General features: G+C 39.9%; 10 protein-coding genes and 1 non-coding gene across 11 annotated transcripts; 5 read left to right on the top strand and 6 right to left on the bottom strand.

Annotated features, from left to right (window-relative positions):
* Positions 1-305: 305 nt before the first annotated feature.
* SNF4 (AMP-activated serine/threonine-protein kinase regulatory subunit SNF4) lies at positions 306-1,274 on the bottom strand (the record flags this gene model as incomplete). Its single annotated transcript, XM_018365024.1, has 1 exon — positions 306-1,274. One exon carries the CDS (start codon positions 1,272-1,274, stop codon positions 306-308), a length of 969 nt encoding a protein of 322 aa, XP_018222124.1.
* A 379-nt stretch (positions 1,275-1,653) lies between these two features.
* Positions 1,654-3,492, bottom strand: CDC20 (ubiquitin-protein transferase activating protein CDC20; the record flags this gene model as incomplete). The annotated part of the gene is made up of 1 exon (XM_018365023.1): positions 1,654-3,492. One exon carries the CDS (start codon positions 3,490-3,492, stop codon positions 1,654-1,656), a length of 1,839 nt encoding a protein of 612 aa, XP_018222123.1.
* A 487-nt stretch (positions 3,493-3,979) lies between these two features.
* On the bottom strand, positions 3,980-4,777 carry ARO5 (Aro5p; the record flags this gene model as incomplete). Its single annotated transcript, XM_018365022.1, has 1 exon — positions 3,980-4,777. One exon carries the CDS (start codon positions 4,775-4,777, stop codon positions 3,980-3,982), a length of 798 nt encoding a protein of 265 aa, XP_018222122.1.
* Positions 4,778-5,935: 1,158 nt separating this feature from the next.
* On the top strand, positions 5,936-6,041 carry DI49_1856. The gene is made up of 2 exons: positions 5,936-5,972; positions 6,005-6,041. It is a non-coding gene; the product is annotated as a tRNA-Trp (tRNA).
* A 270-nt stretch (positions 6,042-6,311) lies between these two features.
* COQ8 (protein kinase COQ8) lies at positions 6,312-7,820 on the bottom strand (the record flags this gene model as incomplete). Its single annotated transcript, XM_018365021.1, has 1 exon — positions 6,312-7,820. One exon carries the CDS (start codon positions 7,818-7,820, stop codon positions 6,312-6,314), a length of 1,509 nt encoding a protein of 502 aa, XP_018222121.1.
* A 489-nt stretch (positions 7,821-8,309) lies between these two features.
* Positions 8,310-10,610, top strand: PRP43 (DEAH-box ATP-dependent RNA helicase PRP43; the record flags this gene model as incomplete). The annotated part of the gene is made up of 1 exon (XM_018365020.1): positions 8,310-10,610. The coding sequence occupies one exon, from the start codon at positions 8,310-8,312 to the stop codon at positions 10,608-10,610; it is 2,301 nt and encodes a 766-aa protein (XP_018222120.1).
* Positions 10,611-11,036: 426 nt separating this feature from the next.
* On the top strand, positions 11,037-11,417 carry GPG1 (Gpg1p; the record flags this gene model as incomplete). Its single annotated transcript, XM_018365019.1, has 1 exon — positions 11,037-11,417. The coding sequence occupies one exon, from the start codon at positions 11,037-11,039 to the stop codon at positions 11,415-11,417; it is 381 nt and encodes a 126-aa protein (XP_018222119.1).
* Positions 11,418-11,699: 282 nt separating this feature from the next.
* NAB2 (mRNA-binding protein NAB2) lies at positions 11,700-13,241 on the top strand (the record flags this gene model as incomplete). Its single annotated transcript, XM_018365018.1, has 1 exon — positions 11,700-13,241. One exon carries the CDS (start codon positions 11,700-11,702, stop codon positions 13,239-13,241), a length of 1,542 nt encoding a protein of 513 aa, XP_018222118.1.
* Positions 13,242-13,804: 563 nt separating this feature from the next.
* RPS2 (40S ribosomal protein uS5) lies at positions 13,805-14,572 on the bottom strand (the record flags this gene model as incomplete). Its single annotated transcript, XM_018365017.1, has 1 exon — positions 13,805-14,572. The coding sequence occupies one exon, from the start codon at positions 14,570-14,572 to the stop codon at positions 13,805-13,807; it is 768 nt and encodes a 255-aa protein (XP_018222117.1).
* Positions 14,573-15,513: 941 nt separating this feature from the next.
* MON1 (guanine nucleotide exchange factor MON1) lies at positions 15,514-17,448 on the top strand (the record flags this gene model as incomplete). Its single annotated transcript, XM_018365016.1, has 1 exon — positions 15,514-17,448. The coding sequence occupies one exon, from the start codon at positions 15,514-15,516 to the stop codon at positions 17,446-17,448; it is 1,935 nt and encodes a 644-aa protein (XP_018222116.1).
* Positions 17,449-17,889: 441 nt separating this feature from the next.
* On the bottom strand, positions 17,890-19,692 carry MET13 (methylenetetrahydrofolate reductase (NAD(P)H) MET13; the record flags this gene model as incomplete). The annotated part of the gene is made up of 1 exon (XM_018365015.1): positions 17,890-19,692. The coding sequence occupies one exon, from the start codon at positions 19,690-19,692 to the stop codon at positions 17,890-17,892; it is 1,803 nt and encodes a 600-aa protein (XP_018222115.1).
* Positions 19,693-20,258: the final 566 nt, after the last annotated feature.

Below are 20,258 nucleotides of genomic sequence, written 5' to 3'. Positions count from 1 at the left end.
TCGGTTCTTTAAAGCCTCGTTATAGCCGCTTTCCCTTTTCTGTTACTTGGCAACTCAGGTATTTAAAGGCACTATTAAAAAGTTTTGCATTATCTTCGTCACCCTTTTACGCAACATCTTTTCAACAATCGTAACATCATTACTAATCGATTTTTCACTTCGCCGGATTTCCGTCCGCTTACAGCTAAAGTAATCGAGGAGGAAAAAATCATAGATGGTCAGATGTAGTATGCATGATCAAATAATCATGGCTATATTAATTGCATTTATTTATTAGTATGTACACAAATATTGCATTGGTCGTTTCAGTTGTTACCCAGAAGAATGTATTTGAGGATATCGCTTAGCGTCAAGACACCAATCAATCGTCCAATGTCATCGACTACAAAAAATCTATGAACTCTTGCCTTTCTGATGTTATCCATAATAGTAGATAGTTTATCGTTCTTGGTGCATGTATAGACACCTTCGAAATCGTCACTTCTTCTCATAAGGGCTTCTCCAACGCTTAGTGACAAGTCGTTGTAGATTCCCCCCTTTATCAAACCCAGAACATCGTATGCTTCATATACGTTGACCAAGTAACCGTTTTCATCGACGATAGGGACAGAAGAAACGCGGCCTTGAGTAAGCAATTGGATGACGTCAATGACTGGGGTTGTCATTTGACAGCTTTTTATATTTTGTTGTGTAATGATGTTCAAATCCCCAATTGGGATCTTTAGGAAATGAGTCTCTCTACAATTCAGAGCAACAAACTTCAAGATTCTATATTGGGTAAGAACACTGACAACAATTTCTCTATGAGTCTCTTCGTCTTGGTCGATCAATGGTATTCTACCACTCCTTGATTCTAGCATCTTAAGACACGCTTCAAATAAGGGTCTAGATGGATGAATGGAAGCTGTATCCAATTGGTCAACTCCGAGAGCCCGCTCTATATCCTTCAATCCGTCTAATTGTAGTTTGTCCACTAATTCAAACTTGTCTGGGTTAGAGAAGTAATATTGAATTACATTGATAAAATCACTGGTAGTTAGTAGCCCAGCAAATCTTGACGTCTTAGAGTCCCATAATGGGGCGGAGACAATACTGTTTTGCAAAAGTACATTCAATGATTTTTTCACTAGTAATGAAGTGTCTAAGACAATTAGACGGTAAGAAACAGGTAGCACATCGTAAGAGGTCTTTGAGTTCAAGAACTTTCTGATTGATTCTACAGCCAATTGCTGTTCAATAGATATCTTTTCTTGAGAGTCCTGCACAGGCTTCATCACGTATCTGTTTTGTCTTGCTTACTTCTAGCGTTAGCAAAATGGAAGAGTTTTTGCTGGTGATATGGGATTAACAAAAAATTCCTACTATGCAACAATAGTAATAGGCTGGAAAATCCTCGATGTTTACAAGTTACTCGAAGAATTGTATTTACCTATTATTGTTTTCTCTTAGGCTTCCTTTGTCCTTTGTTAAATTTCTTCCCTCCCATTTCGTACCCATGTGGTGTATGGGTCCTTAGACATGTGATGGGGTACATTAACATAGTGCTCAGCTCTACTTGGTTTCTACTTTTTTTATACTATTTGAATACAAATGTATATATACTTTTTGTTTCATCTTATGCATTGGAAGAAACTAATACTTCTCTGTTTGTACTTACCTGATCAAGAACTGGCTGGTACTTGAAGAAGGCCGTCCTGTATGGATCTCATTTGAATTCTTGGAGCGATTCTCTTTGTCATTTCCGCCACATTCTTCTTTGCCAATCATACCTAACATACCATCCATGACGCTACCTTTTTCCCTGGGTCTTTCAGTGCTCCTTGGATCGAATATCTTGTAAAATTTTAGGTTTTCGTCCCCACCTACCGTGGCCAATGTGGTTCCATCTGGGGATAATTGTGAACAGCATATTCTTGCTTCATGAGCATGAACTACTTCAGCTACTTTGAATTTTGTCTCATAGTTATAGACAGAGATTGCATTCTCGGGATTGCCCCCTGTGGCAACAATCTCTTTATTCATTGTGCCACCACTGGTGGACATATAACTTTGGCCCCAATGTAAAGAGCTCACCTGAGATCCAGTATTGATTGAACCTACTCTTGAGCCTGTCATACTGTTCCAAAAATGGATATGTTTATCCGTTTGTCCACCTCCAGAGGCTAGGATATTTGGAGAGTATGGACACCAACTCAGTGCTTTCACAGCAGCGGTGTGCGTTTTCTTTGAAAACTGAGGCAAAGATGTTCTCGTATCCCAAATCATTACGGTGTTGTCATTACCACCGGAGGCAAGTTGCAATCCATCACTTTTATAGCTCAAACCACATACTTCGCCAGTATGTTCTTCCCATGTAGATACGATATGCTGTTTGATCCTGACGTCATTGATTTGGATTTCCCCACTACGACTGCCTGTTGCAACTAGAGTATCTAGCCAAGACAGGGAGCCAATACGTACCCCTAAGCCAGATCTCATAGTTCTTATCAAAGACATGGTCTCTATGTCCCAAATTTCAGTGTTCCCATCCTCCTTACCGATGGAAATGTGGCAATCATCGTCAGACCAAGTGACGCTACATATTGTGGTATTTTCGAAATCCGTTAACAAGGACACATCCCCAGAAGTGGCATTCCATAGATATAGTGCTGTGTCCAATGCTATAGCCAAAACATTTTTCTTAGACCAACTTAACAAGTTTAAATAAAAGTCGTCTTGGAAACCAGGAGCATCAAGGATTCTTTCAGGATTAGTATTGATCTTTCTCAATTTGATTAAGTCTGGAATCTTTTGTTCTTGCTGGTAACTATAATGTGTCCTTTTCTTCATAATATAACTTTTTTGCCTTGACGAAGAGCATTTTGGTGGCTCAGGCATATATTGTAGTATTCTTCTATTCATATCTAGTCCGCATGCCTCGGCTACGCTTTGTTTAAAGACTATTTTAGTTTGAGCCCTCAAATGCGTGATTGGGGAAGCATTGGGAGGAGGTAGTGCTTCATGCAAGGTTTCAGGATCGACCTTGTTTTGGGAAGCGCCCTGTAGAATTGGAATATATCTGTCTGCTGCTACCGTAAATTGCTCATCAGAATCTCTAGATGTTGCCGGTTGAGATAAGGATGTTTGGAGAGTTGTACTGTCTAGTCCATTTGTGGAATATGAACGGGACAAATATGTAGAAAAATTTGTTTTGTCTTTTTTAGCCTCGAACTCTTCTTTAAAAAATGAAGAATCTCGTCTGATCAATGGTGGTGCTCCAATGGTAATCTTAGGTCTTGCGTAGATAGAACCCGTAGATGCTTGTAAACTAGTTCGTTTGGGGTTTCTAATACTTAGTGAACTTGATCGTTTCAGTGATCCTTTAGAAACTTTACCTTGATTTCTAGACCAATCCGAAGATAAAATGTTCAGTTTTGTTGGAGACGCAATTGAAAGTACAGAACGATTGCCGCTGTTCGCTGCACTGCTCTTATCTCTGGGATTCTCTGGCATTTCCTAATCTGTAATGCTTTGTATTATTATATATGCACAATTAATGAATGGACAGTTTTTCTTCTTTGGTTTTTCTCTCCCAATTGAACACAAAAATCAAAGTTGTATAACTGAGTAGTCCCTGCGTTAAACGAATGATCCCGGTTTCTGTGGGAGGTATGAAAATCGATAATAAAGCTCCGACGATCTAGTTGAGAACTTATATTCTATTGTGAAAGTGCCAATTGTTACCTGTTAGAGGTTTTGCTTGTTGCACTTTCTCGATGCTCCTTCTCATTTTTTGGGAGTGGTCCTATTTACCTTTTACCCTTTCCGGTAATCATATTGCCATAACGCAAAAATCGCATATAGTTGACATTCTTCTACAAAAGACAAAAAAAGAAGAAAAGAGGATGAGAGGGAAACAATGACACATATGTTGGTGGATATATCCCGAAACTATATAGTATGTAAAGTGCTTTTTAGTCTTTTTGTCAACCTTAATTATCTATATGACTCTCCTATGGGTAATTTTCAGAGACTCTTTCCTATTCTGTAGGAAATCATCAAATTCATCGTCGAGATGCATGCCTGAAACGTCCAGTTTTTTGAATTCAAGTTCGACTAATGTTTCTTCACTAGAATTTCTATTTACACCATGTTTCACGAGATCATATTCCGCGTATGCGTTGGAATTACTGATTATGCGTTTATAAAATACGTTGGTATCTTCGATGAAATGATTAGTAATACCTACCAGACGGCTGTTGTTCTCGCTGCTCTTCGCTACTGAAGATGTAATCGTAGCGTACCTGCGGAGGATGTCAAACATGAAGTCACTTTGGGTGACGAAATCACCCAGTAGTTTTTGATGGCCTATGTTATTGTACTTTACCATTAAGTAAGAATGATATAGTTCATTGAGGTGATTATAGACTTCGCCGATGCTTTTTAGCTTGTTATTTAGATCTTCAACAAGCTCGGTTGGGGACCGTTCCTGTTCGTTCAACGATCGTAGTGAGTTTGTTTTCTGTCTTATGTAAATCAAAGAAAATAGGGCTGAATGTCCAATACCCATTGATAATGGGTAGTTTTTTGCTTTACCTTCTTTATTGCATGTTTCATTTAACATTTTATTGTCTTTGAATATTCTCGTAAAACGCTTTGGATCGTTGGGATACATAAAACACTCGATTTGAATATCCACGAATTCTAAAAGAGTCTTACATACGGACTCCTTTAATGCCTTAACCAAGCAAATTTTTGCTTGATCCGTTTCCAAGTCCTTTATTGAGGCTAGTTCCATGATGGACTCTTGTATGTGGGTTTGCTTTGCGTAGTGTGACGAAGTCCTTGTCTGAGTTGGACAGTGTTATATGCGCAGAAAAATGTCTTATTGAAACATAAGTGCCCTTGTACTTGCTGCTGGAAATAACATAAAACATCTCTTTTCTTCTTTATATAGTTACTACATTTAATTGAATGGCATCAATGGTTAGTGCACGGAAAACCCACAGGCGAGAAAAAAGGTGGAAAAAGCAATGACAGAAAAATTAAAATGACTCATTAACTGAATATGAAGACAGGTTAATACTTGCTAATAGAATAGTATACTGAGCCTTACTGTCGGACGTGCCGTTCCTAGAATGTCCAGCTTTAGCAGCAGAAAACAACTCTCACCATGATTATTTGTAAAATATTAGCAGTCAAGTAAGTACTAATAATTAAGAATAGACAGTTATTTTTTTGAATACGTCAGAGAGGTATAAAAAAACGCCCACTGATTGGTTATATGTAACCTGATCGTGTTGACATAATTTTGAGCATGCATAAGCAGTTACCGGTTATAGTTCATCTTATTATATGTTAATATCTAGCTAATTAATAGATATTTAACCATATCTTCACTGATTGCCAGGTTTGGTTATTTGTATCATAACGAAACAATGCACGAATTTTAATAATAAAATTTCTGTTATCTTTCAGATTTTGTGTCATATATGAATAGATGTATTGCGGACCTCTAAAATTGTATGATGATTTTTTGAATTCCATTACTCTTACTGTTGTACTGTTATGTATATAGATTATACTAGAGACTTTCCTCGTGGATCTAGGAATTCACAAAAAGGAATATGCAATCTTGTATAATAGCATATATGATTCTGTTCCTCTTTTATATTTTCATATTCGTTCATCCTACTACACCGTATATAATGGTAATGGATGGACGATAGTAGAATCTCGTCCTAACGTGTAACTCTGAAATCACCTATCTTGACATTATTGAACACACTTTGTTTTCTCTTTTCATATAATTTAATGGATAACACTTAAAATTTTGTTTGCGGCATATCCTCTACTTCATGCTAAGAGCATTTGCACGTCTTTATAAGTAATACCGTATAAATGCAATAAATATTTGGCCGGTCTATCATCCTTTTTCTTTCTTCTATTTCAAGATGAAGCGGTGGCTCAATGGTAGAGCTTTCGACTCCAATTAAATCTTGGAAATTCCAAGGAATACGATTGCAATCGAAGGGTTGCAGGTTCAATTCCTGTCCGTCTCATTCTTTTTTTTCTTTTTGAACAAAGAATTTTCACYGAAGAATATTAAAAAACGACATAGTATAAAAAAATAGTGACTGTTAGCTGTGTCTATATTTCAGGTGCATGTTCAGTCGACCGTTATTTTTTGTTATTTTCTTTACTTCCTAAACTGTTTAATTCACTGGGAGTAAACCAAAAAGTTTGAAGCGAAAGTCTAACAACTAAACTTAATTAAAAGACGTTCTTTAAAAAACATATACATGGATATAGAAATTTAAAAAGGAAGAAGTTCAATCCTTCAGGGCAAAGATTTCATCAAAGAGCTTTGCACAATGAACGGAAGCACCCATTCTTGCACATAAGAGGAAAATACCACTAAATTTTCTATGTAATGAGTATGTCTCCTCCGGTGGTGGACATAATCTCTCACTCAACATTAGTCCGATATTGCCCCTGATTCTGTCTGAGACGGTTTGGTCCTTGAAGTCAAACGCTTTATTAACATCACCCCTGAAAGGTTCACCTATTGTCAACACACTATCCACGTGTGCGTCCTTCATGGCTTGTGATTCTAATCCAGTTAGGTAGCCTAATTGCACTGACATTTCGTAGGCGCCCTTACGATCATTCAAAGCCGCAAATGTTAGAAGTTTTCTATATTTTAAAATGAATTCTTTAGCAAATGGCCTAGATGCACCAAAATCTAGTAATTCAATCTTGTTTGTTTTATCATTATAAAGGAAATTAGCCCAGTTAGGATCGGTTTGCATGTATTCAAACGTAGCAATTTCTTCCAAACATAATCTCATGATATTTTCTGAAATGAAATTTTTAGTGTCTTGGGATGCTTTGGAAAGCTTCATTATTTCCGTTCCCTCCATACGCGTCATGGTTATGATTTTATCTGTAGTGTATTCAGGGAACACATGGGGAACTTCGAATGCTGGGTCATCCTCCAGCAATGCTTCGAATTTTTGCAAGGCTCTGGCTTCCCTGTTATAATCACATTCCCATTTTAGTTCAGTTCTAGCATTAGCAATTGTTTTATCCAAAAATAAACCCTTAGGTAATAAACTTGAAGCTGTAAGCAACATTAGCAAACTATTTAGATCCGAGTCGATGGACTCCTTTACCCCAGGATATTGAATCTTAACAACCACTCGTTGGCCATCGGGCAATTCTGCAGCATGCACCTGCCCAATACTTGCTGCTGCCATGGGTACTTTTTCAAACTTAGAAAATTTAGCTTCCCAGTTTACGCCTAATTCATTGACCATAACTCTTTCTAATTGTCTCTGAGGCATATGATTTGCACTGTTTTGTACTCGTGATAATATTTCATACAATTCCTTCGGTAGTACTTTCTCATCCTGAAAAGACAATAACTGCCCTATTTTCAAAGCTACACCCCTCATTTTAGAGAACTTATTAGTTATGCGGTCAATATTTGCATCAGACAAAATCAACGACTTCCAAGTTGGAGATTTGCCCTTTGCAACTTCTGATATACCATGTGCGGCGGCATTCATTCCAACACCAGCTGCTAGTGAACCATAATGAAATAATCTCGATATTCGTGAAGTTGGAACGCTAGAACTTTTCAACTGATTCTTTTTGTCTTCCACATTTATCGTCCCTTCCGCATCCTTATTCTCTTCCTGGTTTGATTTCGTGCTATATTTCTTACTTGTTGATAACGAAGGGACAGGCGATAATCTTAGACGCTGTGCAATTCCGAAGGTGCGGATTGAGCAAGAAATCGTCGTGAAATTCTTTGATTTTATTATAGTTGCTACCATCTCTAATTTCGTCCTTATCGATTGACTTAAGATGAAAATCCCAGGGCAGGTTATTCAAGGATATAAACTTAAAGCCACTCTGTCAACTTACAATTTATGCTCGAAGTGATTCAGATCAGCGGAACCTTAAGGAGGATTGTATTACCCGGAGTATGATAGTAATGAAACTGCTCACAGACACAGATGGACCTTATCGTTTTTCAAAGCTATGACAGGCGCTACCTGCTTTTTAGATGTAGTTGTTTTCTTATGCCTTTAGAAATATTTGGAGTCTCAAATTTGTACAGCGGCTGTTCCTTATAGACCGTGCGATGCTGTTAGCCATCCTTTCTTTTTTTTTCTTCACTTTTTTTTTCGGTGCTTCTGAAAAATTTTCAAATTCGAGATGAGATGAAAAGAGATTAATTCATTTGTAATTCTTAAGAGTTTACAGGAAAGTGATTAACAAGGTATTTTTGCTCATCACAGTAACTAAAACCACAGAAGATAATGGGTTCCAAAAGAAGATTTTCGTCAGAGCATCCAGATCCAGTTCAAACTTCTATTCCAGAGCAGGCTGCTGAGATTGCTGAGGAATTAACGAAACAGCATCCTCCTCCATCTGCAGAAGCGCTAGTGCACCATGATGCCGGTGAGTTTAAAGGAATAGAACGTCATCACACTACCGCAGAGCAAGCCCAAAATTTGGAAAATGGAGTGGTAAATCCGTTTACTGGCAGAGAGTTCACACCAAAATATGTCGATATCTTAAAGATTAGAAGAGAATTGCCTGTCCATGCTCAAAGAGATGAGTTTTTGAAAATTTATCAAAATAACCAAATCATGGTCTTCGTTGGTGAAACCGGTTCCGGTAAGACTACACAAATTCCCCAATTTGTCTTATTCGATGAGATGCCCCATTTAGAAAACACGCAAGTTGCATGTACCCAGCCTCGTCGTGTTGCCGCAATGTCTGTTGCACAGAGAGTCGCAGAAGAAATGGATGTCAAGCTGGGTGAAGAAGTCGGTTACTCCATTAGATTCGAAAACAAGACCTCTAATAAGACCATATTGAAATATATGACTGATGGTATGTTGTTGAGAGAGGCAATGGATGATCACGATTTATCCCGTTACTCTTGTATTATTTTAGATGAAGCGCACGAACGTACTTTAGCTACTGATATTTTAATGGGTCTTCTAAAGCAAGTAATCAAGAGAAGACCTGACTTGAAAATCATTATCATGTCCGCCACTTTAGATGCTGAAAAGTTCCAACGTTACTTCAACGATGCCCCATTACTTGCTGTTCCAGGTAGAACTTATCCAGTTGAACTATACTATACTCCTGAATTTCAAAGAGACTATTTAGATTCGGCCATTCGTACTGTTTTACAGATTCACGCGACAGAAGAAGCTGGTGATATTTTGTTGTTTTTAACAGGTGAAGATGAAATTGAAGACGCAGTAAGGAAGATTTCTTTAGAGGGTGACCAGTTAGTCAGAGAAGAGGGATGCGGACCATTGTCTGTGTACCCCTTATATGGTTCGTTACCACCACACCAACAGCAAAGAATTTTCGAAGCAGCTCCAGAATCACATAATGGTAGACCGGGTAGAAAAATTGTCATCTCTACCAATATTGCTGAAACTTCCTTAACAATTGATGGTATTGTCTATGTTGTCGACCCAGGTTTCTCAAAGCAAAAAGTTTACAATCCCAGAATCAGAGTTGAGTCTTTGTTAGTTTCTCCTATCTCCAAGGCCTCTGCCCAACAAAGAGCTGGTCGTGCTGGTCGTACAAGACCTGGTAAATGTTTCAGATTATACACTGAGGAAGCATTTCAAAAAGAACTGATAGAACAAAGTTATCCAGAAATCTTACGTTCCAATTTATCTTCTACTGTTTTAGAACTGAAAAAACTGGGTATTGATGATTTAGTGCATTTTGACTTTATGGATCCACCGGCCCCTGAAACAATGATGAGAGCTCTTGAGGAGTTGAACTATTTGGCCTGTTTAGATGATGAAGGTAACTTAACATCCTTGGGTAGGTTGGCATCTCAATTCCCATTAGATCCAATGTTAGCTGTGATGTTGATTGGTTCTTTCGAATTCCAATGCTCCCAAGAAATACTGACCATAGTGGCCATGTTATCAGTACCAAATGTATTCATTCGTCCAACAAAGGACAAGAAACGCGCAGATGATGCCAAGAACATATTCGCTCACCCAGATGGTGATCATATCACTTTACTAAACGTATATCACGGGTTCAAGTCAGACGAGGCTTATGAATATGGTATTCATAAATGGTGCCGTGATCACTACTTAAATCACAGATCTATTTCCGCTGCAGATAACATTCGCYCTCAACTAGAAAGATTAATGAACCGTTACAACTTAGAACTAAACACTACAGATTATGATAGCCCCAAATATTTCGATAACATCAGAAAGGCTCTTGCCTCTGGGTTCTTCATGCAAGTAGCAAAGAAGAGATCTGGTGCAAAGGGATACATCACAGTGAAAGACAACCAAGACGTCTTGATCCACCCCAGTACAGTTCTTGGTCATGACGCAGAATGGGTCATTTACAATGAATTCGTCCTCACGTCGAAGAATTACATAAGAACAGTCACATCTGTTAGACCCGAATGGCTAATTGAAATAGCACCTGCATACTACGATATGGACAATTTCCAAAAGGGTGATGTCAAACTGTCGCTAGAAAGAATCAAGGAAAAAGTAGATAGATTGAACGACTTGAAGCAAGATAAAACCAAAAAGAGCAAGCACTCTAAGAAATAAACACGTATCAAATATACATATGTATAGAACTATTTTATAGAGTGAGTATTCAAAGAAAAGAAAAGTACACGTAAACCTATTTGTTCAAAAGCACATCATCATGCGCTAGATTTGCTTCCGTCAATCGTACGGATCCTGGGTCTTCGAGGTTGTTTTTTGAAAGGGATTTAAGAAAGATGAGTCGCGGTGTGAGGAAGTTCCCTTAAAAATTGTTAAGTTTACCGTAATAGTAAATTACTCCTTATGGCTCTCACTCAGTTTTTGGTGATACTCATTTTGAGCTCACCATTTTACGTAATATAAATAAAATGCTCATTCCCGAGCAAGACATTGGCTCCTTTGTGTGGAAACTTCTTGATCAAATATCAAATCTAGAGAAATAGATATCCCGCACAATTATTTGCGAGTAACGGGAAGAGGTAAGCCATGCTTTATTTAAGTGACATCGAAGAGGAAGGTACATCTGGGAACGAAACAAAGTATAGCTTCTCAGAGGTTTTGTTGTTTTCCAACACACAGGAAAATCTCATGACCATAGTTGGAGAATTACATACGCTTTCGGATCGTGTAGATCATTACAAAATTGATCCTGTATCAAGGGAAGTTACAGTCACAACACTGCCATCTTTATTGGCTCTTTTGCTAGAAAAGAGAGACCAGGCAAGACGCGTTTACAGAGATGTTCTCTCAATAAAAATGTCAGAACTAAACTGGGACGTGGACGAGCTCTTCGCGCAGTTGCAAGAAGAGTTGACGAGAACTGACGAGACCCTTTCAATGTACCCTAGAAGAAGGTCATTCTACTAGCGCGCTTCATTTAGATCCAATACATAGACGTCACTTTATGTAAGACATTTTTTATTTACCTCTATATTTTAGGCTTGAATATATTCCGTATACCGTTACACAAAACCGGAAATAAAAATTACTAATGTCCGTTGGTGGCAAAAAAGCTGAAAAACAAAAACTTGAGACAACTTTCTCCCATATATTTTTATTTCAATACTTACTTTTGCTAGTTTCCTACCTTCTCCAAATCATTGAGAAACTGTACAAGGAGCTGATACATAGAATTTAATAAAATTAAAAATGTCTCAAGAACAGTACACAGAAAATTTAAAGGTTATTGTCGCTGAAAAGTTGGCTGGTATTCCCAACTTCAACGAAGATATCAAATATGTCGCAGAGTATATTGTTTTGTTAATTGTGAACGGTGGTACCGTCGAATCTGTTGTAGAGGAGCTGGCAACTCTATTCGACAGTGTTTCGAGAGATATACTAGCAAACGTTGTTCAAACAGCCTTTTTTGCCTTAGAAGCTTTACAACAGGGAGAAAGTGCTGAGAATATCGTATCCAAGATTAGAATGATGAATGCTCAAAGCATGGGGCAACCGGATGTCACACAACAACAACAACAACAACAACAGCAGCAGCAGCAGCAGCAGCAGCAGCAACAACAACAACAACAACAGCAGCAACAACAGCAGGAGGTACAACAACCTCAGCAGCTACAACAACAACCTCAGCAGCTACAGCAACAACCAGAAGCACAGAATGCAATGCAGATAGAGCCTCAGGGAGTTCCAACACCTATATCAGCTTTCTCTGGCGTTGTGAACGCCGCTGATGCACCCCAATTCATGCCCATTGACAATAGCCAGCGTTTTACTCAACGTGGGGGAGGTGCTGTCGGCAAGAACCGTAGAGGTGGTCGCGGCGGAAATCGGGGCGGGCGTAGTGGTAATGCGACACGTTTCAATCCATTAGCCAAGGCCCTTGGTATGGCTGGTGAAAGTAATATGAATTTCGTTCCAACCAAAAAGGAAGGGCGTTGTAGACTATTTCCTCACTGCCCCCTAGGTAGATCGTGTCCCCATGCTCATCCAACTAAAGTGTGTAATGAATATCCAAACTGCCCAAAGCCTTCAGGAACTTGTGAATTTTTACATCCAAACGAAGATGAAGAATTGATGAAAGAAATGGAAAGAACTCGTGAAGAGTTTCAAAAGAGGAAAGCTGATCTATTGGCAGCAAGAAGAAAGCCTGTCCAAACCGGTATCGTTTTGTGCAAATTCGGCGCTTTATGTTCCAACCCATCATGCCCATTTGGTCACCCCACCCCAGCCAATGAAGATGCCAAGGTTATTGATATAATGTGGTGTGACAAGAATTTAAATTGTGACAACCCTGAATGTAGAAAGGCGCATTCATCCTTGTCCAAGATTAAGGAAGTCAAGCCAATAAGCCAAAAAAAAGCAGCACCTCCTCCAGTTGAAAAATCTTTGGCACAATGCAAGTTTGGTACACATTGTACTAACAAACGTTGTAAATATAGACATGCTCGTTCTCACGTTATGTGCCGTGAAGGAGCAAACTGTACAAGAATCGATTGTCTGTTTGGACATCCAATCAATGAAGACTGCAGATTTGGCGTCGACTGTAAGAACATGTATTGTTTATTTACACACCCTCCAGGAAGAGTAGTACCAGAAAAAAAGACTGCTGCACCCAATCCTAATGGCGGACCTACCAATGAAAGATCATTCGCATTACCAGAAAACGCGAACATTGAAAATGCTCCTTCACAAGTTAGTTTTATTCACCAAGAACAAGATACTGAGATGAATTGATAGCGGTTAATTTTGCGAAATGCATTTTATATTGATCGCCGCTTTTCATAAGGGAATACTTATTCAAAGTTTTTTGAAGATGACGTGCCATATGTCTACCCTCAATTGTATTTATAATTTAATATATTTAGATTCAACAATTTAAAAAAAAAAAAGAAAAAAAAAGGTAAAAAAAAAAACCGTTTTTAAAAACAGTTCTAATTCCCAAGATACTGTAACGTAGATAAATATATCAGCATTAATCATTTGCATAAGTGATTGTTCCTACTTGTTATTCGTAGAGTGTTTGCCCACTGTCGTCTTGTTTACCTTGTCTAGTAAGTAATTCTTATCATTGTACTTTGCTGAGTGAAGCTCATCAACGGCAAAACGTAGCAAATGAACGGCATCATATTCAAGATAAACGTCAAAAGGGTTTGAAGTTTTATTTGAAAATGCTTAATCAATTCAAAAAAATAATAGAGTTTCGATAGAATGAGAAATAAAGTATTATTATAACAAGTATACAAAATTACTTAATGGTTAATTATAAAAAACTATTTTATAATTTGTAGACAATAAGCTTAGAATCTCTTCTTTTGAGCAGTAGCTTCATCGGAGTAGATGTCCAATGGAGAAACTGGCAATGGTTGTTCGGCCCACAAGTTTGGAGTCAAGAAACCGTAAGTGTTACCAATGGCAACGAAAGCAGCCTTCAAGGTGTTTTCTAGAGTTCTAGTCTTACCGTTGGATTGAGTGTAGACATCTTCAACACCAGCCAATTGCAACAACTTCTTAACAGCTGGAGAAGCGACGATACCGGAACCTCTTGGGGCTGGGATCAATCTAACAGTGACGGAACCACACTTACCGGTGGTCTTGGTGGCCAAAGAATGTGGTTGACCCAAGTTGGAACCCCAGTAACCTCTTCTGATTGGAATAACAGACAACTTGGCAATGATGATACCAGCTCTGATGGCACCAGCAACTTCCTTAGAGGTCTTGATACCCAAACCAACGTGACCGTTAGAGTCACCGACAACGACAACAGCCTTAAATCTGGTTCTTTGACCAGCTCTGGTTTGCTTTTGGACTGGCTTGATGTTCATAACTTCATCTTGCAAGTTTGGCAACAAAGTGTCAATGATTTGGAATTCCTTGACTGGCAAAGAGTGCAAGAAGATTTCTTCAATGGTGGTGATCTTACCAGCCTTGACTAATCTACCTAGCTTGGTAACTGGGACCCATCCCTTTTCTTCAACGTTTCTTGGTCCTCTTCTGTTTTGACGACCCTTGTTACGGCCACCGAAACCACCTCTCTTTTGTTGTTGTTGAGCCTCTGGAGCAGACATTACTTAATATTAAACTTATTGGTTGTTTGTTATAGTCGGAATGGAACACGGAAAGTTGATGTAGGTAACTTTCAATCGACAATATATAAAGAACACGGTTTCTTTGTAACTGAAAAATAGAGAAACCAACTAGAAAGAAACATTGGAAGCTAAGAGAAAGTTGGCTGAATAAAAAACTGTGAGTTCTTAATTCCTTGCAAAAAAGAGAAGACATGAAAAACTAGCAGAGCGTCCTACGAAAATTGCGTGCAGTAATGGTACTGCACTAAGAGCCAACTGCTGTCGTTAATGATGATATACAATTATACCTTAGGCTTATGCGTCTAGTTTTTAATCCCAGAAAAGATCAATTTCAAGTGGAAATCGAAAAAAAAAATATATTTAGAAATGGTGTATGGGCTAACGCATCCGTACATTCTTAAAAACAGTCAAATAAAAGCAGAGTCATTCTAGCAACCGTGGAAAGCTATAAGAAAGATGGTGATAAGAGATATTGGGCAAGGGTAGTCTTACTGTGAAAATATACGTTTCAATAACCTCTGTAGAGTCCTGTGGTAATGATGTATGAATTTTAAGATACAACTCCAGGCAACAGCAACACATTTCTTCCTTTCTTGCCAATGACCCGGGCTTGTAGTAACGATGTGGGCGAAGATTGAAGAGCTCTATCTTTCTACAGTAAAAAACCTGATTGCTCCGGTTTACGCTGGAGCTATTAGAGCGTGCCAATCGGTCTACGATCTGCCTTGAGCTTCGTTTCTTACCTTTCTTTCGTTCTGATTTAACGTTACACAACTTATTTATTCTGTTTTAATTCTGAAGAGCTACTATTCAGGAGCAAAAGACAAAAATCGCGATGTAAAACAAAGCTTGCTTGAAGTAAACACATAAACAGACCAGAGGCATTTCAAAAGTATTGATAGAAACAGGAAATTGAATCTATGAATCTCAATGAGAACTACCTTGATACTGACGTACCTAAGAGACAGTTGAGACCAAGTAAAAGTGGCAATTTCGATAGTATTCCCATCGTAGCTGCAACGTCAGAGCCAACCACGTCCGTTAACCTGGATGAAACATTTTTTAGAAAGGCTGCCTCACCAGTATTAATAACCGACGAACGTTCCGTGAGTAGGTCCACTTCCATAAATTCTTTAAACACTGCATATTTGGCATCTACAAGACCTTTTTCGCAAGTGAGGAAATTTCAAGCTAGAAGTAACTTATTATCAGCGGATCTGATAAGCAACAATGATGATAAATCTCAACCGCCAAAAATCCAAAAAAAGAATTCTGATCTTTATTCAGACTGGGGAAACGATATAAGAAGCCGCGTGGCGGAAAGTATCTATTCCATGGAAACATCTGTAAGGGGATCTGAAATACGAAGACGACCTTATGTGAGTAACGAAATTCCCAACATATTCAAGCTGCCCAACCCTAATCATGTTAGCGAACCAGATGCAAGTCAAGTTTTACGTGATAAAAACTTTCTTATATTCACATCAGCGGGTAAACCAGTATATTCTATGCATGGTAAAGACGAACAAATCATGTCATATACTGGGCTTGTCAATACTGTAATAAGTTACTTCCAAGTTAATGGACCCTCTGACCTGAAAACTATATCCACATTTGCGTCCGGTCAAAGGCTCACTTTCCTAGATAAATCGCCCATATTATTAATGGCACAGTCCGAAAGAGGCGAGTCCTCGAATGAGCTATTGAATCAACTTGATTTTCTATATTCGTATATCCTTTCTTCATTAAGTGAACGCCAACTACTAAGATTATTTTCTAAAAGGGAGAATTTTGACTTAAGAAACTATTTAGAAACTACGGATTTCGAGAATTTAAACGAAATTTGTTCATTAATCTGTAATAGAATGTTTCCCGACCTGCTTTTGAACTCATTACAATGCTTACCATTTCGCCATTCTTCAAGATTGAAATTACAAGATTTAATGCTTCAACAATTGGATAAAAGGCAGGATATCCCCAGGGGCACCTTGTTATATGGGTTAATAATTGCGCCTCAAAATAAGCTATGCTGCGTTCTTCGACCCAAGGGTCATACATTGCACACCACAGACTTGCATCTTTTGTTTTGTTTAATATCCCATCAATTCCAAAATTTGGACGAAACTCAAGAACTTTGGGTGCCCATATGTTTCCCCAAATTCAATTCCAGCGGATTTCTTTATTGCTATATCAAATTTTTACCAAATGATGCTGATAACAATGAGAAATCGGCATTAGTTTTAATAAGTGCACAAAAAGATGCTTTTTTCTCTTTAAAAACATTCAGCGATGAGTTAGTTGCTAAACTCGAAAGCGAGAGGCTATTGAAAAAAATAAATGCTTCAAAAGGGTTCAAACTAAGCGATATCCCAGCACCCATGGTCCATCATTTTATATACAAATCGAAACAAAACGTTCAGTATGTCATGCCGCATTTCGAAATCAACAGCAGCATTTCATTGGATTCGCCGCAGGGATTAGAATATGAATTGAAATTGAAGACGTATTATCAGCAATTGCATGGAACGGTGGTAAGAGATAATGGAAATCTTTTGAGTAGGTCCATATTAAATTTCGTTAAATGGAGCTCCAAAGACAAAGAAGACACAACAGTGGACGGAATAGGAATGAATTTTTCTGAATTGGACGAATACATTATCGGAAACTCGTCATTTGAACAGGAATCCGTCAATATGCTAGGAATGGCATGGGTGACGCCCAAGTTTGAGTTATATCTCATTGGTAACAATGGAGTTGTTGACAAAAAAGTTTTATTCAAGAGTGCGAGAAAGGTAGTCAATTGGTGTCAAAAACACGAGTCGAGGCTGTTTATCAGTGACGGGGCCGTCTTTTGAGTTCTTGAAACAGGATATTTTTTTTCCTTTAGTTTGTAAATGTATATATAAGTAAGTATATATGCAGATACATGTGTAAAAATGGGAGTACTTTTAGTATTTCTTCCTTTTCGTGTATGTTGAATATGAAAAATAATAAATAAATAAAGGAAGAAGGGTGTTGTTGAACAGTTTAGTTTAAAGCACATTTGAAAAAATTTTGTTGAAAATGTCAGAAGAAATGAAAGAGTTTTGTTTTGGAAAAGTTAGTGTTAACCACACACATGTTGAAATGCTAGTTAAGAGAAAAAAAGGGAAAGTAAAGTAAAGTAAAGGGAAAGGGCGGTAAGAAAAAAACAAAAACCATAGTAATAATAATAAAAAAAAAAAATGCAATGTAATGTTGAATGTAATGCAAAAGGTGTCGGAAATTCTGTTAAAGAGTTGTTGTTCCGGGCGCTATTATAAAGCTAATAAGATGGAGTGGATCTGGTCTTCGGGAGAAATGTAGTCGTTGTCGACGATGTTGACCAGGCAATAATCGTCGATCAGGGACTGGATGAACCGGGAGCTCTGAGGCTTGTCGTTATTGTCCATGTTCAGTTTCCACTCGTCCAAAATGTGGTAGAACTCCTCCTTCCATGCCAAGAAGGAGATCTTCTCGACAATGGTGGGCTGTAGGATTTCTCTGCCGGGGAAAATCCCCCAGGTGACGGCGTTAGACTTGGAGTTGTCTGGGTGATTGCTTAGCAGGTCGCCTTGAGAGTCGATGGCGAAGTAGGTCAGGAACTCGTTGTTTTTCAGTGTTTCGATCAGCTTGGGCAACTTGGTCTTGGGCAACATGAACTCCAGGTACTGCTTTTGGTAAACATAGCCGTCCTTGGGGCCCCAGCCGTGGACGTTGTCGTTGGACCGGATGCCGTTGACCTGGGGTTGGGAGTTGATGGTGATGATGGAGTGCTGGTTCAACTCGACCAAGTGGGACAGGATCGGGTTGACTTCGTCGTTGATGGGAACGTCGCTCCAGGGCAAGCACTTCAAATTCCCGTTCAAGTAGCTGATAACCAGACAGGCAACGTCGTGGATGGAAGTCGGGGTGGCCCACAGCTCCAGACACCTGTTGGCGGATTGTCTAATCAGGTCCGAGCCGCACAGATCCAGATCACCGAACGCGGGCGAAGACGAGTCACCGAATCTACCGTTGGGGAACTCGTCCACGGCCCACTGCGAGGTTCTCGCGACGTAGGAGTAAGGCCTTCTCTTCCAGAAGATGGGTCTGACCTCTTCGTTTTTACGCTTCGGGTTCAAAGACTTCCTCCAGGGCAGAACGGCCAACGGGTGAGCGTTGAACTCGGACTCCGTGGGCAAGATGTTCAGTCTCTCCAAAATCATCAGCGGCGCCTTTTCCAGGTTCATGGTGTAGATGTGCAGATGCGAAACGTACCCGCTGTGGAGCAGCTTCTGGCACATTTGCACGATCAAGTTGGTGCCGATGTCACGGACGAGTTCGTCATCGTCCTTGATGGGCTCCAACTCCGCCAGAAACGACTGTGGAATGGAGACCTGGCCCCATTGGGCCCTTCTCAAGAACGCCGCGTACGTGGTAATGGGCATGATGCCGGGGATGATGGGAACGTCCATGCCCGCGGCCCTAACCTGCGCACACCACGCGATGAAGTTGTCGACGTCGTAGAACATTTGCGTGATGATGAAATCCCCACCGGCATCAATCTTCTGCTTCAGGTACGCCAGGTCTAGCTGCGAGTCTTTGGAGGGCAATTCCGGGTGGCATTCCGGGTACCCGGCAACCCCGATAGCGAAATGGTCGCCGTACTTGGACTTGATGTACTTGATCAGGTCCTTGGCGTACTGGAACCCGCCTTCGACGGGGGTCCAGTTCTGGGCGTCCCTAGGTGGGTCGCCCCTCAGCGCCAAGATGTTCTGGCACCCGGAGTGATACGCGTTCTCCAGGGCGTCGTCGATCATCGACACAGGCATGTTAGTGCAGGTCAGATGCATGCACGTTTCCAGCCCGAGCACGGATTGTGCGGTGGCCACCAAATCCGTGGACAGGTGCGACAACCGCCCGCCGCCGGCGTTCCAGGTGATATCGATGAATTGCGGCAGCGATGCTTCGTACATCCGGTCCATCCGGTCGTAGAGGTTCTGAACACCCTGGGTGGTCTTGGGCACGAAGTACTCGAACGAGTACGTTGGCTTACCGGAGCTCTGTCTGTGCTGTTCCAGTTTTTCAGTGATTTTCATATTGGGTGAGTGAGGTTAATTCTGTTTGGTAGTAACGAAAGGTATATTCAATCAAGGGGGAGAGGAAGGAGGCAAGGCAAACTAAACTACACGGGACACAAGCTGTGGCATTCGTTTTTCCGAGAGTGAAATATCACTTTTTTTTTCCCTTTTTCTTATATATATATATATATATATATACATATATAAATATACCTATATGTTTGCACACATCATATTTATATATATATATATATATGTGCGCTTTTTCAAAATACCGTTTCGTTGGGTACGCAATATTTCACAGTCTATAATCCGAGCGAGAGAATGACTAAACGACGGCCCGCTACCGGGGGCAGGCCGCCGTTGTTTTTGTCTCTCAGTATGCTACCTTTCTTGAGTCATAGCGAACGCAGCGCGGCTGCGTCGCGGGCATACACAATGCCTGTCACTATGTACGCGGCGAGCAGCCCGGACAGGTGCTCGCGCACGGTGTGGAAGCGCGACGCCACCGCAGTCAGCAGCAGCTGCCACAGCCACGTGACCAGCAACGCCAACAGCAGCACGATCGGGTGGTCGCACGCGAT

Source organism: Saccharomyces eubayanus, chromosome VII (genome assembly GCF_001298625.1).
Source record: "Saccharomyces eubayanus strain FM1318 chromosome VII, whole genome shotgun sequence".
NCBI lineage: Eukaryota > Fungi > Ascomycota > Saccharomycetes > Saccharomycetales > Saccharomycetaceae > Saccharomyces > Saccharomyces eubayanus.
Note: the sequence above shows the minus strand (reverse complement) of the source record. Positions and strands in the feature narration are given on the sequence as shown.